This window comes from Ovis aries, chromosome 10 (assembly GCF_016772045.2).
Source record: "Ovis aries strain OAR_USU_Benz2616 breed Rambouillet chromosome 10, ARS-UI_Ramb_v3.0, whole genome shotgun sequence".
NCBI lineage: Eukaryota > Metazoa > Chordata > Mammalia > Artiodactyla > Bovidae > Ovis > Ovis aries.
This window is the reverse complement of record NC_056063.1, coordinates 54,391,840-54,408,690: the sequence shown is the minus strand read 5'-3', so window position 1 is coordinate 54,408,690 and position 16,851 is coordinate 54,391,840. Positions and strand designations below refer to the sequence as shown.

General features: G+C 41.8%; 1 protein-coding gene and 1 long non-coding RNA gene across 2 annotated transcripts in view; one reads left to right on the top strand and one right to left on the bottom strand.

The window, feature by feature from the left end:
- Window positions 1-977: 977 nt before the first annotated feature.
- Window positions 978-2,818, bottom strand: LOC121820455 (uncharacterized). Its single transcript, XR_006060997.2, has 2 exons — window positions 2,116-2,818; window positions 978-1,909 (listed from the first exon to the last, which is right to left on the bottom strand). It is a non-coding gene; the product is annotated as an uncharacterized LOC121820455 (long non-coding RNA).
- An 81-nt stretch (window positions 2,819-2,899) lies between these two features.
- OBI1 (ORC ubiquitin ligase 1) overlaps window positions 2,900-16,851 on the top strand; it is a 40,995-nt gene continuing 27,043 nt past the window's right edge. Inside the window, exons 1-2 of the mRNA XM_004012192.5 lie at window positions 2,900-3,006; window positions 15,900-16,035. Of these exons, the coding sequence (XP_004012241.2) occupies window positions 2,935-3,006; window positions 15,900-16,035 (208 nt within the window). The 5' untranslated portion in view covers window positions 2,900-2,934. The remainder of the gene's footprint in view (window positions 3,007-15,899; window positions 16,036-16,851) is intronic.

The following is a 16,851-nucleotide window of genomic DNA, read 5'->3' as shown; positions in this document are numbered from 1 at the left end:
GGTATTATTCTATCTGTGCTTATGCACACAGTAATATATGAATGAAAATGTAAAGATAGGGATTACCACACAGGATCTAGAGGTGAAGCATAAGGCTAGGGGAACTTTTGCTTATTATTTTATATATTTACAAATGGGATCATTTTCAAGATGATTCTTATTATGGTTATAATTAGCACAATGTAAAACAGTTTTCCATTTTGAAGTGAAAAACAAGTAAACACAATGCTTAAGGTAGCCGGGTCTCTCATAAAGTTAGTTTGTGGCTAATGAAAATATTATGGTTCGTGGACTAGTCACTCAGTACTAGATATGAGATAAACTGAATACAATCCCAGACTTCAAGAAACTGTTGTGGGGGCAAGCACATAAACAACTATAATAAAATGTAATAAAGTTAGTTTAGCATAGAAATAGCTACATGGTCAGAGCACTAGAAGAGCATTCAGAAGCTATGATGATGATAGCTGACATGCGGAGGGCTGTTGGAAATGGTTTCAGTTCAGTTCAGTTCAGTCGCTCAGTAGTGTCTCTTTGCAACCCCATGAATCGCAGCACACCAGGCCTCCCTGTCCATCACCAACTCCCAGAGTTCACTCAGACTCATGTCCATCGAGTCAGTGATGCCATCCAGCCATCTCATCCTCTGTCGTCCCCTTCTCCTCCTGCCCTCAATCCCTCCCAGCATCAGAGTCTTTTCCAATGAGTCAACTCTTCACATGAGGTGGCCAAAGTACTGGAGTTTCAGGAAATGGTTTAGGTTTAAATATTCTGGGGCTTCCCTGGTGGCTCACATGGTAAAGAATCTGCCCGCAATGTGATAGACCCAAGTTCAGTCCCTGGATTAGGAAGATTCCATGGAGAAGGGAATGGCTACCCACTCCAGTATTCTTGCCTGAAGAATTTCATTGACAGAGAAGCCATGTGGTTGCAAAGAGTTGGACATGACTGAGTGACAAACACTTTCACTTTAATCATTCTACTTAAAATGCAGGTTTTTATTTTCTAAATATATTTTTGTGACAGTATTGACACCAATCATCAGGATGATTAATAAGAAATGAACTTTCCCTAGTAGCTTTGGAAAAGTCTTTTTTTTTTTTTTTCAGATTATCTTCAACATATCTTCTTATTGCATAGTCTCCAGGGATCTGTGGGAGAGACAGAATATTCTCAGCTCTTTATCCCATTCAAGATTGTGGGGATGATAGGTACTAAAACACCATGATAGGTTTAAACAAGGTGACAAGAACAAGGAAGAACACAGTAAGATGGGGAAAAGGCAAACCTTGAATGACAGTAGGTAATGACCTGGATCTTTCTCATTCTTAAGCCTTAACCTACAGCCAGGAATACGAAAGATGCATTAGCAAAACATGTGAAGCCTAGACCCCATTGAATATGACTTCAAACAGCCAGAAAATAGCCAAACCAAATGACTTTTAGCCCAGGCTTTCTGGAAAAGTGGCTGTTAAACAGACAAACAATGTGACTATTTTGCTCAGATCTCCATTCCAAGCTCAGGGATGGTCTCCAATTCTTAGGAAATTAAGTTACTGAGCTGTATGGAAGAATTTTCATTGTCACTTGTTAGTCGATTTTGAACTGGAACTGGCTGCTTCAAGTGAATTGCTGGCTGCTCCAATCTCATGATTATCTGTTTTTTTTAATAGAGGTGATAGTAAACACACATTTACCTCATTTACCACACACACACACACACACACACACACACACACACACACGCTTTACCAATGAGGAAGGTAAGAAGCAGAGGGGTTAAACAATAGTTAAACAAATAAAAGCCTGTACAGCCAGGAATTTGTTCAGGCTGGGATTTCTACCTTGCAGTCCAGGTGCAGAATCCCTTTAACCATGAGATTGCTTCTTGTAATTATACTGCTCTCCCCTGCAAAGAGTACTAAAAGTAGTTACAGTTTTGTTTCTAAACCTCCTTATTCACAGGTTGCATTTGTTTACATAATTGAGCACACTGGCTCTTCCTTAAATTGAAGTTAAACTCCAAATCTGTTATTTATACTTAAGATTCACTGCCCCCCCCACGCCCCGCCCCGCCCCGCCCCATTGGTAGGAAGTGCTAATTTATAGCCTCACATTCTTCTTCAGAGCTTAACAGCCTAGGGGTACATTTCATTCCCAGCCAGGCGCCTGAAATGAAGAATTAAACGCTTGTGCGACTGCTGTAGAGGAGTGTGGATGGTTCACACTATTAGAAGCTTCTCACATGTGGGTGTAAATCACAGTCCACGGCTCTGATCGTTAAGTCTCTTTCAAATAGAAACTACAGGAGAACCAACAGTGAAAGCATGTCTTCACGGAGAGCAGCGATTAATGTACCCAAAACGTTTCTGAAACAAATGAGATAACCACCGCGTGTCGTTTTTAAGGTGACATTACATCATTTAAGAATGCAAAGAGAGCTGAGCGCACAAAGTTGTTTGGAAAAATTCAAACGTAGAGACAGTGTCTTTCCTCTTCCGTTTTTGACTGCGCCGCGTTTGCAGACTGTCAGGTTTAATCTTTAGGTGGAAAACTCTCCCCCAACTCCCCATCTTCCGGGAAAGATCCTGGGATTTCAAATCGCCTTTCAGCATTTTCTCTCCTCTCGCTACCAATCAAACTTTCATTTAAACTTTCAAGATCTTCGACGCCCGTAGCAACCCGCCTTCCTTCCCGTTCTCAGGAATCTTTGCAGCTCCCCAAAAGAGGAAAGTTTGTTTTCGAGCTAAAAAGGAAGGAAAGGAGGAAGGGACCAGACGCCGGCGGCCGCGCGTTAGGAAAGCGCGTTTTCGTTTCCGCGGCGGGCGCGTCGTGGCCCTGCCCGGCCGCCGTAGCCGGCCTCGCGCGGCCTCAGTCGCTGGGAGAAGCCGCGGTCGGCGGGACTTCCGTGTTGGCGGGATTCTGAACGCTGCCATGGCTCAGACCGTGCAGAACGTTACATTGTCGCTCACTCTGCCCATCACGTGTCACATCTGCTTGGGGAAGGTAATGGGTGATGCCTGACACGGCTCCTAATCGGGGTTGGGTGTGCAGGGGCCGTCCGGAGCCCAGGGCTAGCTGGGTGTGCGGCGGGGACGCGGCGCGAGGCGCCGGGCTAGGTGAGGACGCCGACCCTGCGTTCTCCTCTGGCCAGGGAGGCCGCGTCCCCGGGGGACAGAGGGGACGAGTCGGGACTCACGGGGTCATCTGTGCGCCTTTCGGAGGAGGATGACAGCGGCCTGGGGTGGGGAAGTAAGGTGGCCTCAGTCGGGTGACTCCCGGCGTCGAAGGAGGCCTGGTCAGAAATGAATCCCCGCATTTCACGCCCCCCGGTGCCACCCCATCGCGGCTGAAATCACGTTTTCTGAGAGCCTCGCGACGGTTCCTTCGTCCCCTGCACGAATTAGAGTGTTTTGTTCTTGGGCCTTCGGTGCTGGCTGGGGAGGCTTTTCCATTTTCAAGATAATTTTCTTCACTCGGCCTTGAGAGTGGCCTTTGCTCTGGGTTCAAAATTGGAAAAAGTAAATAGTACGTTCCCCTGAATGACGTTTAGAATGGGAGATGTGATCTTTAATTCCAAGAACGGATCAGCCACGAGGTAGAATACCCTCTCTCTTGGGATGCAAGAGCTGTCTACCGTGTTTGTGAAACCAGGTGGAGAAAGTTGTAAGAGTTTTGAATTAGAAACGGAGTTTTGAAGGTTCTCATGCGTTTGTCTCCTCTTTATTTCCATTTGTGCCTCTCGTTCTGTTTTTAAAAGAGTATATTGTTTTACGATGTAGGTCCAAATGAAACTTACCCCACCCCCCACGGTGAATTGTTTATACATTTGTGGGGAATGGGTGAAGGTGTTGCCTTTACGCCCCACACTGAAACTGCAGCCACAGGCATAGCGTTAGGAAATGCAGTTATTTCATGGAGCAAATATTTGAGTGCCAGTCAGTATGATCGTCTAATCCTCTGTTTTAAGTCGAGGTGAATTTTCTGAGTTCAGGGAGTAGTAGGAAGTCAGGCTTGGGAGAAACTGATAGCTCTTGATATGCATCAGAATGAAATGCCAAGGAAATAGCAAAGATGCTGTGAGAGAATATAGAGATAGCTTGATCAATTCTGACTGGAAAGCTTAAGAATGGCCTTTGGAGGGTGGTTATTTGAGCTTGGCACTTGCTACTACTGCCTACCTTTGTAGCTGGGAGGAGGAGAAGATGTTTCTGTTTGCTGAAGTCTACATTTGGCTCCTGACTTGAAGTTCCACAGGTTAACTTCTGATTGAATTTACTCCCAACAGTAGCCTGTTAAAAGGCTGATAAAATATCCTTGGGAAATAATTTTCATTTGGTTGTAGTTGTGCACATTATATCTAGTTTCCATTAGTTAATAGGCTATGCTGAAGATGTCTTCTACCTGGTTGATTTTTTCCATACCTTTGCTTTCTGTGTTTTAACAAAAAAGATAACTAATAGAATATAGTGATTTGCAGATTACAAAATGCTTCTGTATGCATTTTATTATTTCATTTACCACTCTCACCAGTGCTGTGAGATAGGTAGGGCTGGTTTCCCCATTTTTCAAATAAGGAAACTAAGGCGTAGAATCTCCAGCATTTGAACCTCTGTGGTTAGCATTTGTGTCTTCAGTAAGTTACATCCAAAAACTCAGATGAACTCATGCATAACAGCAGACACTTTTGGTGAATTTTCCCCTCCTATACTGGTTAGCTGTATTCTAGAATTAAATCTAATAACAAAAGGTTAATGGTTTGTAAATAGACATTTTCTTATATCTACTGTGGAGACAAAAAGGTGCGATTGGTTGACAGCCCCAAGTACTGTATTTAGACTAAGTTCTAATCCAGGTCTTCCACTTAACTAATTCTATACCAGTTACTTAACTTATACAAATTACTTAACGTCCCTAAGAGCAGTTTCCTTATCTGTACAGTGGGAATGATAATAGTATTAGGGCTTCCCTGGTGGTTCAGACAGTAAAGAGTCCACCTGCAATGCGGAAGACCTGGGTTCAATCCCTGAGTTGGAAAGATCCCATGGAGGAGAGCATAACAACCAGTATTCTTGCCTGGAGAATCTCCATGGACAGAGGAGCTTGGCAGGCTGCAGTCCATGGCGTCGCAAAGAGTTGGACATGACTGAGTGACTAAGCACATACAAACATAGTGTGAATCTTGACACTTAATCATTTAAGAAATGTTAACCTTTGTTACGGGCACTGAGGCAGACAAACCCGCAAAAATGAGGAAACCAACCTTTTCAGTCACTGCTCCTCCCAATTGCTTCCTGAGGCCAGGACACTCAGTTGATGAAGATTTACATTTCCAGAAGAGTAGGACCTGTTTGTTCTGGAAATTTTCACAGTACATCCAGTGATTTTTGTTGTTGTTGTTGATTCCATACTCCTGTTGCCTTTTGTGTAGTTAAAGCAAATGTGATCTGCTTGTGCTACTCGGCCTCTCCTCCACACCAGTATTTATGGGGTGCTGGAGACAGCCTTCCATCTCCCTGACACACACATTTCTGGCCACCTCTGGAGTCTGCCTTCAAGCCCTTCCAGGATAGGCCTCATCTTTTGCTGTTCTCGCCATTTGTCCCTTACAGAGGTAACAAGTCTTCATTTTTTATTTTTCAACAGAATCAGGGGCCATTATCTCGAAGAGTTACTGTTAAAAAAAAAAAAAGATGCATATTACTTAAGGAAAATAGGGGTGGGAGAGACTTTGAATTTGAAGAGATAAGATAGTTGCTGCTTGGAAAGTGGGTGAAAGTGAAGAATGGTGGGGAGCAGTAGTCCGAGATAGCCCAAATATGTATGTGGTTAATGCTTTGCCTTTTCAATACAAATGTACTTAAAATTGAAAAGTTTAAACATTTTGCATTTGCCACCCCCAACTCTACCTTAGTCTTAAAGGTGGATTTTCTCTGTTCAGTGTTTAGCAACCTTGCCAATATTGTAAGAAAGAGCTCTGTGTGACCTGGAAAAGTGAAGTACACCCTGTGGGACAATTCATATATAACACTTTCTGGCCTATTCCGCTTTAATTTTTTTCCTGTGCCTTGGGCTAGTAGGCCAGCAAGCTGAAATGATACAGCCCAGGATATGTTAAGTGACATTTTGGTACTGCTGCCACAATTAGACAGACCAGTTTATCTCTAGATAATTCCAGGCTTTTATCTCTTCAATTAGGATTCAAGCTGTGAAAAGAAATTGTTGCACGTAATAGTTTTATTGACTGACTCTGCGTTTTGCCATGAGTGACAGCCAAATGTGGACTGCAGTTGGTTTTAATCAAAGGACAAAGGAGATTCTCAAGAGAAGTGGCAAGCGACTAGACTTCTAATACCCTTTAACATTGATATAGCATATCCAATTATGTCTCATTTGAGTATGAATCCAAATTTGGGTACCATCCTTTAAGATAAATATACATAAACTGAAGTATTTGAAATCATTTGGAAAGGATTTGAAATTGAGATTGGAATATAGATGGAACAGAATAGTGTTGGAGTGAACAGACATGATAGCAACTCATTAAATAATTAAAAGTATTTTCGTTTGGAAGAGAATCAAACTTTGTGTAGCTCTACAATATTAAGATTTATACTTAATATAAATGGAAACTTTCTGGCTGAAATAATCAGAAATGAAATTAGCTTTCTTATGATGTGTCCAGTAGTTGGATAGACTCTTTTCCACTGGGAATACTATGGGAAAGAACCCTTCTTTCAGGGAGGACTTCTTGCTTTGCTTTCTACACATATCATTGATTTAAAAGGTTGAAAAGATAGGGCTAGAGGTAACACCTTAGCAACCTAGCGTCCTGACTCTCGGTTGACTAAATTCATTAATCAGTGCTCAATAGGGGCTGTTGATTGGCCAGCGAGCCATCCTTCTCAGTACATTGAGTCCATGTTTGAGTCCTGATTGCCCCTCAGTTCCCAAGAGTGGATTTAAGAACCAGCCTTGTACATAATCATCACAAGAAGTTTGCTTTGAAAAAAAGCCATGTGGAGTATAAGTTTTGCTCTTTTCCCCTTATCTAGATTAAAATAAGCTTCAAGAATGCAGATACTTCCAGAAAAGTATAACAATAATGTGTTTTCACATAGAGTATAATAAAAATTAATTCAAAATGTTGATATATTCTAGTAATTTTCAAGTTTGGCATATAATTTCCTTCACAAATAAGATTCCAGTTTATCCTTAAAGCCTTCTAGGTAGGGATAAAGGTGGGAGAGGGGAGGTGTATTATCTTTCTTTCAAACCCAGACAGAAGTGGAGACCCAGACCAATAGGCATTAAGTAGTTTAGTTCTCAGGATCACACAGTTTTAAAGTTCTAGTCCTAAATTCTGGCCCAGAGCCAAAGATTTCTTGCAACATAGCAAGAGCAATCCAGGAATTTTGATTTTAAAAATTGCCAAATTTGTAAGGTTGAGAAGGTAGGCTCTTCCTACAGTCATTTATCCCTCAGCTTTGTTCTTCAGTCTTTCTGTAATAGGTCTCCTCTAGTGAAACCCATGAAGTTTTGATATTGGTGCAAGAGAAGGGAAAAGAAAGGTTAGCTCTAGTCTCTAGTAAAGGTGACTGAAGAGCAGAGAAATTGATTTTAAATGTATTTGCCAGACCAGTTGGTAAAGTTTATCTACAGTTTTTTCCCTTCCATCACCTCCATTAATACTGTATCTCTTTTCTGCAACCCCTGCTGATCCCAGTTGATTCTTTCAGGTGTGTTTCCTCGATTTCTTACTCCCTGATTATTGTTTACTAAACTTGCACTCAGGAAGAAAGAACTATTTCTTAATTGAAAGAGCACTCAATTTGCATGTTTAATGGTGGTCGAATGCTGGCTCCGCCAGTTAGAACACGTATCATTATTTCCTTGAGTCTCAGTTTCCACTGGCTGCAAATTAATTTGATACTATCAACCCCATTGCATTGTTAGAGAAATTCGTGTACATTTCCCAGACCAGCAGTTCTCAGTAGGATGGAAGTGCATTTTGTTGTGTGGATCACAATAAACTGAGGAAAATTCTGAAAGAGATGAGACTACCAGACCACCTGACCTGCCTTTTGAGAAACCTATATGCAGGTCAGGAAGCAACAGTTAGAACTGGACATGGAACAACAGATGGGTTCCAGAAAGGAAGATGAGTACGTCAAGGCTGTATATTGTCACCCTGCTTATTTAACTTACATGGCAGAGTACATCATGAGAAACGCTGGGCTGGAAGAAGCACAAGCTGGAATCAAGATTGCCTGGAGAAGTATCAGTAACCTTAGATATGCAGATGATATCACCCTTATGGCAGAAAGTGAAGAGGAACTAAAAAGCCTCTTGATGAAAGTGAAAGAGGAGACTGAAAAAGTAGGCTTAAAGCTCAACATTCAGAAAACGAAGATCATGGCATCTGGTCCCATCACTTCATGGGAAATAGTTGGGAACACAGTGGGAACAGTGTCAGACTTTATTTTGGGGCTCCAGAATCACTGCAGATGGTGACTGCAGCCATGAAATTAAAAGATGCTTACTCCTTGGAAGGAAAGTTATGACCAACCTAGATAGCATATTCAAAAGCAGAGACATTACTTTGCCAGCAAAGGTCCGTCTAGTCAAGGCTATGGTTTTTCCTGTGGTCATGTATGGATGTGAGAGTTGGACTGTGAAGAAAGCTGAGCACTGAAGAACTGATGCTTTTGAACTGTGGTGTTGGAGAAGACTCTTGAGAGTCCCTTGGACTGCAAGGAGATCCAACCAGTCCATTCTGAAGGAGATCAGTCCTGGGTGTTCATTGGAAGGACTGATGCTGAGGCTGAAACTCCAGTACTTTGGCCACCTCATGTGAAGAGTTGACTCATTGGAAAAGACCCTGATGCTGGGAGGGATTGGGGGCAGGAGGAGAATGGGACAACAGAGGATGAAATGGCTGGATGGCATCACCAACTCGATGGATGTGAGTTTGAGTGAACTCTGGGAGTTGGTGATGGACAGGGAGGCCTGGCGTGCTGCATTTCATGGGGTCGTGGAGTCGGACACAACTGAGCAACTGAACTGAACTGAAAGACATTTGTGATTGTCTTCAGAGCGGTGCTACTCACATCTAGTGGACAGAGCCTCAGGATGCTGCTAGCTAAACATTCTATAATACATAGGACAACTGTCTACAACGCAAGACTTTTCGTTCCAAAATGTCAGTAGTGCCAAAATTGACAAACCCTGCGCTAAACCCCTCTGTAACTCCTGTTAGGGAAGTCTATGGGGTCACACAGAGTCGGACACGACTGAAGTGACTTAGCAGCAGCAGCAGCCAGCAGGATAGATTTTGGACTTCCCCGGTGGCTCAGACAGTGAAGTATCTGCCTGCAGTGCAGAAGGCCTGGGTTCAGTCCGTCGGTCGGGAATATCACCTGGAGGAGGGAACGGCAACCCACTCCAGTGTTCTTAGCTGGAGAATCCCATGGACAGGGAGCCTCGTGGACCACAGTGCACGGAGTCACAAAGAGCCAGACACAACTGAGTGACTAAGCACAGGATGGATATTAACGGGCTGCACTTTTAGGCATGACTCCTTCCAGATATTTGCTTTTTAAGAAAGGGATTTTTGGTGGTAAAGTCTCTCAAAACTGAAACGTCTTCAGATAAAAGACGCTACGTAGTAGAATTATATATAATTGGGCTAATATTTCTTTACCTAGGACTGCCTCTTTAGGCCCCTTCCAGTGAGAGAAGAGCCTTCTTTTCACACATTCCTTCATCTTCTCTCTCTTCTTCTCCTCACCAGCTTCACTGGGCATTACCCTGGCACACCACTTCAGCATGCTTACTCCAGATGAGTTTGGAATTGTACATGCCACTTGTCTTTGCCATTGTTGTCTTGCATGTTTTTTTCATATGAGTGCTTACTATGTAAATGCCACAGATCTCATTTAAGAGTAAATAGGATAAAAAGTCTAATAATATAGGCAAATTATGACTATTTCATATCTTGAGAAGATCTTATTAAAGGAAATTATTTGTGTGTGTGTTTTGCTATTATATATAGCAGGATCTGAGTAGAGGAGATGGGTGGACAGGAGCTGAGGGAGGGCTACATTCTTTGTATTTTGTTTCTGTAATTTATGGTCAAATAAATAACAAGTAATTTGTTCTAGGAGTTCCTTCTCGTTTATCAGTTCCTGTTCTGCTAAGTAAATTTAAACCATTGTCTATAAATCTTCATCTGATAAGTACATGGTTCAAAGAAATGAAGCAGTCAGCTGTTTCAAAATCCAACACAATGGTGGTGATAATACCGGGCATTGACAGTGCAAACAATTCTCCTTTGGGTGACATTGCCAGCAGCTTTCAGCTGACAGAGCCAAGTAGTCTGCCTGCGGTTGTTCCTCTGTATCATTTTGGCAAATTAAATGGAAAGGTTAAACTTTCACTTTTTCAAAATTTGGCAGTGGCTGTTGACCTTTTGCTTCTTGAGATGTTTTTAGGAGCATTATCTCAGCCTTTCATTTTAATACATCAAAATTCACTTATATTAATATTAGAGTGTACATTGTATAAGTTGTCGGTGGTAGATACAAAGATGAGCAGGACAGTGCCCCTGCCCCCAGGGAGCCTAAAATCTAATAGGGAAAGCAGGATATAAACAATTTTCCAAGTCCAGTGAACATTAAATCAGTGCATAAGAAATGCCCTTATGAGAATTCCATAAGGACCCAATTAATTCTAAAAAAGATTAATGAAGGCCTTACAGAAGAGGTAAACTTTGATTTTTGTCTCAAAAGATGGGAAGGATTTTGTTTTGATTGGGTAAGTTGCAGGCCAGCAGAACATGTCAAGTTAAAAAATGAGAGCCCAGTAAATAATAAGTCTCTGTTCTTCATATTCTTTTTGATGAACATCAGGTATATATCTGTGTGGTTGAAGTATTGGTTTTGTCCAGTATTGAAATGGATCAAAGGAAATGGCCATTTAAGAAGCAGATTGCATTATTCTTTGGATGCTGTACTCAAAACTGTGAGTAGGGGGAAAAGGTTGTTTTGCAGGAGAGCAGTCCTCCGTATTGTAGCTGGGTGGCTCTGGCATCAATATGAGAGGTGGACAGGAGTGAACATGTGGCAGCAAGGATGCTTGGAGGAGGACATTGCAGTAGCTGGGGTAAGAGAAGGGGAACCTGAACTCATTGAGTTGAAGATGGAAAAAGAAGGGATAGATGGTAAGTAAAAGAACATTTAGTGGTAGGTTTGCTACATTTCGACTATTTGGGGGTATACTTTTTTCCCCTACATTATACCATCTCTGGAGTCTGGTTGTATTTTATAAGCCGTGGCATCTTACAGGGCTTCCTTTGTGACTCAGCTGGTAAAGAATCCGTCTGTGATGTGGGAGATCTGGGTTTGATCCCTGTATTGGGAAGATCCCCTGGAGAAGGGAAAGGCTACCCACTCCAGTATCTTACATTTTTCATCCTTTTTTCCTGGTGATACATAAGATATGGATATATCTTAAAATCCCTGGCCTTTTAGACTGATACATGATACCAGAATTTGGTGCCAGATTGGATGGTGAAGATGAGTAAAAAGGGTGAGTCAGAGACAGCTCTGAGTATTCTAGACCAAGGGATGAGGTGGAGATGCCATTAACTTAGACAAGAGGGAGTGCAGGAGTGGGGTGAATGTGTGGAGGCTGGGCTTGTCTTTGGGCATACTATGGTTGGGGCAGCTTTAAGATCCCTACATGGAGTTGGCTCCTGGGCGTGTGAACGTGGTCCTTGTCTCCCTCTCCCCACCCTTTTTTCTTTTCCTTTCCTGTTCTTTCTTTTCTCTTGAGGAATTGCTAAGTGGAAGTCTCTGTGCGTACATCTTTATATTATTAAATCTTAACAGCTGAATGAAAAGTGTACTAGGTTAAACGATATATTTCAGAACAGGAAACATGACATTGTTTAACTAACGGGCTAATCCAAAGTCAAGCAGCTCAATAAGTTGTGGAGCTGGAGTCTGCCCCAGGTTTCTTTTGAAGCCTAAGCTCTGCCAGTTACTGAGATCCAGTTACAGAGGCTTCTCAGGAACTATTACTGTAGAAAAGATGTTAACACTATGTAATACATGAGATTGGAGAAAATAGAACTTTGTCAGATAAGATGTCCCAGGACAAAACTTTAGGGAAAGCAGCTGTGCCACCTCCTGTAATTTGATTGTGAACATCTTTCCGCTCCTCCTTATCACAGCGACTCCTCCAGTGTTACTTCAGCCTTTTCATGTCATCGTTGCCACTCACAGACTCAACAGTGTTTGACCATCCTGCTCTATACATGACCCTAGTAAATGTACTTTCTTATCTTTCAAAATAATTGCTTTAATCTATTTTCTCCAGTTGATATTCCTCCCTGCTTCCCACTTGCAGCTGGTAATCTCACCTCCTATTTGATAGACAAAATATGAGTAGTTGGAACATGAGTTCTCTCATCTTTCTATCAACAGATCTTCCATCCTCTGTGTTTGTTCTTATAGCCTTGGTCTTTTCTTCCCTTTTGTTAAGTTGGAAGATAGCACCTCACTCCATATGAGCCACAATCTCCCTGCTTGTGCTTTGGATCTCATTCCCCTCTTGACTGCTTAGCAACGTTGCTATCTATGGCTCTGATCCTTCCCTGTCTTCCTCCATCATTAACAAATATCTGCTTTTTTTACTGTACCATTCGCATTATCATTCCTTTCCATGGCCACATGTTGTGTTCTCTGCTTTACAGCAAAACATGAAAGATGACCTGCCTGTAGTCTCTGTCTTCATTTCTTCACTTTTCCTTGTCTTACACTCTCAAATCAAGTTTCCATCCCCACTATGCACTGGAAACAGTGCTTGTCAATTAGAGACCACAGTGACTTCCATGCAGTTAAATCCTGTAGTCACTTCTCTGTCCACATCAAATTCAGTCTCTCTTCAACATTTGACATGCATGACCACTCTTGACAAACTTCCTTGTGTGACACCATGTTCTCCTGTCCTCCAGCACAGGCCCCTCCTCCTCATTTCCCTTTGCCAGTTGGTCTTCCTCTTCTTCTGTGTGCTGGAATATATACTGTTCTGCCCATGCAGGGGATCTTCTCCAGTGCTATGACTTTAAATGCCATCTTTTATGCCAGTGATCCTCAGACCTTGCCTTATCCATTTAAAAGCCAGGTTGGTATCACAGACTTAACAGACCAAAGCAGAATTCTTGATTTCCACCACGTGTGAGGCCTTCCTTTTTGCAGTGAAAGTTGCTCAGTTGTGTCTTGACTCTTTGCGACCCATGGACTGTAGCCTGCTAGGCTCCTCTGTCCATGGAATTTTCCAGGCCAGAATACTGGTGTGGGTAGCTGTTTCCTTCTCCAGGGGATCTTCCAATCCAGGGATTGAACCCAAGTCTCCCACACTGCAGGTGGATTCTTTACCAGGTGAGCCACCAGGGAAGCTGAAGAATACTGGAGTGGGTAGCCTATCCCTTCTCCAACAGATCTTCCCAATCCAGGAATCAAACCAGGGTCTCCTGCATCACAGATGGATTCTTTACCAGCTGAGCTACCAGGGAAGTTTTTAGTTTGGGGAGATATTTAATCTTTGTTATGAGAGCATTTACTTAGAAAATGCCAATTAGATGTGTGCTTCTAATGAGGGAAGCCTAGACAGAGTGGAAGAGTGTTTTGAATCCTCTTAATATGCACAGTTTTAAGTTTTGAGCATTGACTTTCATTCATTTTCAGATGAGTTAATGACCAAAAACAGAAATAAACTCACTGCCCTAAAAGTCCAAGGAGATAACTATTAACCAGCCATCTTAACTGGGGGGTACACATCCTGCCAGGAGCCTTATAGGAACATGGAGTATGTGCTTGTATGTGTGTGTGTGTGTGTGTGTATGCCTGTGTTTGGGGAAGCTACCGGATAGGCAGAGTAGTATCTTCCTGGTACTTCCTTTGAGAATTTTTTGTTCTGAAAACATTTCCTGACTTACGGATAAGATTAAAACACCCGTGAATGTATTATGGTCTGGACTTTAGAAACAGATGAATTTTTAGGAAAAACTAACCTTCAGAGAGAGTTCAGGTTTGTCTGCCTCTTGAGACCCTGATCAGGAGTACCTCCCAGATGAGCACTCACTCCTTGCTGTTGGTAGGAGCGCTTTGGAAGGAGTGCTGTGTTTCATGGTCTTACTGTGTTTGAAAGTCTGTCTGTCTGTGTTTTAATCAGCCCTACCAAATCAGTTGAACTCAATGAATTAGAATTGGTATTTCTCCAAGAGGAAGTCTAAAGCTGTGCAGAGTTATCTTCTCTGTTTAGTTTTCTTCTGTTAGTGCTCATAATCAAGGGAGCGTCTGAATGTTTGGAAAGCCAAACTAAACCCAGAGAGCTCTTTGCTCGGAGACTTAAAATGACTGCCTGCCTGGCATGGATCATTGTATATTTGTGATTTCTTTGAGAGCTGGGACCCCTTTCAAATTAGTGAGCAAGATACTCAGTATCCTTCTGAGGCAGAGAGAGAGCAGCATCGATGTTTGTGAAAAGTGGTTTGTGGTGGTTCTGCCTTTCATTCTCCCTCTACTCATTCCACTTTCCCTTGATCTTCTAGGCCCTGCTGCAGAAGGACTCCACAGTGGTAGTGTTTTTATTATTAGAACTAAATATTGAAAATGGCTATAGAGTATCTTGAGTCCCACGGTAAAAATACTACGTAAATAAAGTGAAACCGTTCTGTGTCCTTTTCTATTTTTTGTTTTATCTTGTTACATTTGTGCTATTTGAAAAATATTCAGTCATTATTCCCTCTGGCAAGTTCCCCAAATATGTGGAATTTTAAATACTGTCTTAATAGCAATTACTTTATTCAACAAACCTTTATTGAGTACCTGCTGTGTACTAGGCTGTCCCTAGGTACAAGAGATTCAAAAGTGAATGAGATGAAGGAAGTTATTGCACTTCCGGAGTTTCCATTCTAAAAGGGGAGAGAAATACAAATTTATAAGAAATATGTAAACAAACATATAAAGTCAGGTAGAAAACTAAATCAGCTTCTTTCTTCTATTTTCTTTCTGATATAACGGCTACACACAGCCAAAACAAAACACCTACGTCGTTAACCCTGAGCAAGCCACCTGATCTTTTCACCTTGGTCTCCTTATTTGTAAAGTATATTTACTGTTTATCTTTCGGGATTAGAGAGAGAGGATATGCATGGGAAACTCATTGTAAAATATAAGACAATATAAATGTAAAGTATTTGTAGTTGATTACATTGAGTCAAAGATTTATTTATTTGATGTACGTCAGTATTTCTCTCAGCATTGTTTGCTATTTAGATTATAAACCACTTGAGTGTATGTCATGTCTTTTAGGGTTGTTTCAACTTTCGTGCCTCTGGTTTTGAGGGCATTCTTGTAAGACATCAGTGCTAAATTGTTGATTGCTATTGCTCTGTAATATAGTGGAATGAATTGAGGGAAGGATTTCAAGCATCATATGGATGACTAGACTAAATAATCTTCAAAGAACCTTCTAGATCTGACATTTTATAATCCTTGACTAGAATAGTTGAAGAAAAATTGCCCCAGTCTTAATGGAACAAAATGCATTTTCTCTTTGGCAGTAAGTGTGATTTGGAACAAAATAAAACCATTTCTTAATGTATCAAACGTTTCCATCTTTATGACCAGATATGTAAGCTAGTAACTGTTACACGTGTGTAAGAAACAGTGTGGTAGCGGAAGCAGTGTTTTTATGAATACTAGATATGGCCTCCTAAAGCACCTACTGCCGTGCTCTAAAGCAGCGGTTTGTTTGCTCTAAGCTAAACCTGTTGAGATTCTGGTGACGACTGTTGCCCTGTACTAAAAGTAGTGTTTCTTTTTTCAAAGGTACGCCAGCCTGTCATATGCATCAACAACCATGTGTTTTGTTCAGTTTGTATCGACTTGTGGTTGAAGAATAATAGCCAATGTCCAGCCTGCAGAGTCCCCATCACTCCTGAAAATCCTTGCAAAGAAATTATTGGTAAGGGTCTATTGTAAAAACACATAGAAACTGATTTAAAACAGGGTTTAAATAGTGTCTGTTTGGAGGAAGACTGAAATAGACAACTTTTGGTGATGTTATTTCCCAGTATCATACTGGGTGGATTGGTCATTTGGCTTAATATATATAAGTGGAGCAACTGAGGAGCATGAAGCACTGTGAGAAATCACTGAGCCTTCTGGAACTTTGATTCCGGTAGAGACTGTCCATATGGATGAAGTTAAAAAAAAAAAAAAAAAATATTTGGGTGCACCAGTTCTTAACTGCAGCCGACAGCTTAAAAAGCAGACAAACAAAAACGCCCACAAGGTTCAAACAAGCTAGTTCAGCTAGGAACATGGAGAAGGGATTCATGAAACAGTGGCCTCTAAGATTTAAGGATAAATAAATTTTCAGTTGGTAGAGGTGAGAGAGACCATTTCTTATAGAGGGAGCAGCATTCACTGCAGTTGGGAAACAGGAAAGTCTAGTTGGGTCTCACTGTTGAAGTAAGACTGAAAAGGTAAATTAAGACTTTAGCACAGAGCATCTTGAGTGACAGACTAAATCAGGGAGTTGCTGTATGGGTGAGAAGGGTAAGGTGGGCATGATGGTTTTGAGCAGAGGAATGGCATAATCCAAAGTGTGTACTAGGGCTATTACTCAGGTGATGATACATAGTTTGGGCTCCAGGGGAGAAACAGGACATGAGTAGGTCAGACTCCTGCCCAGGTGAGGGAGAATGTGAGTCTGGATTAAGGGCATGAAAAAGAACGTTCAGTGCTACAGTCATGTAGGTAAAGTGGGGTTGGGGGC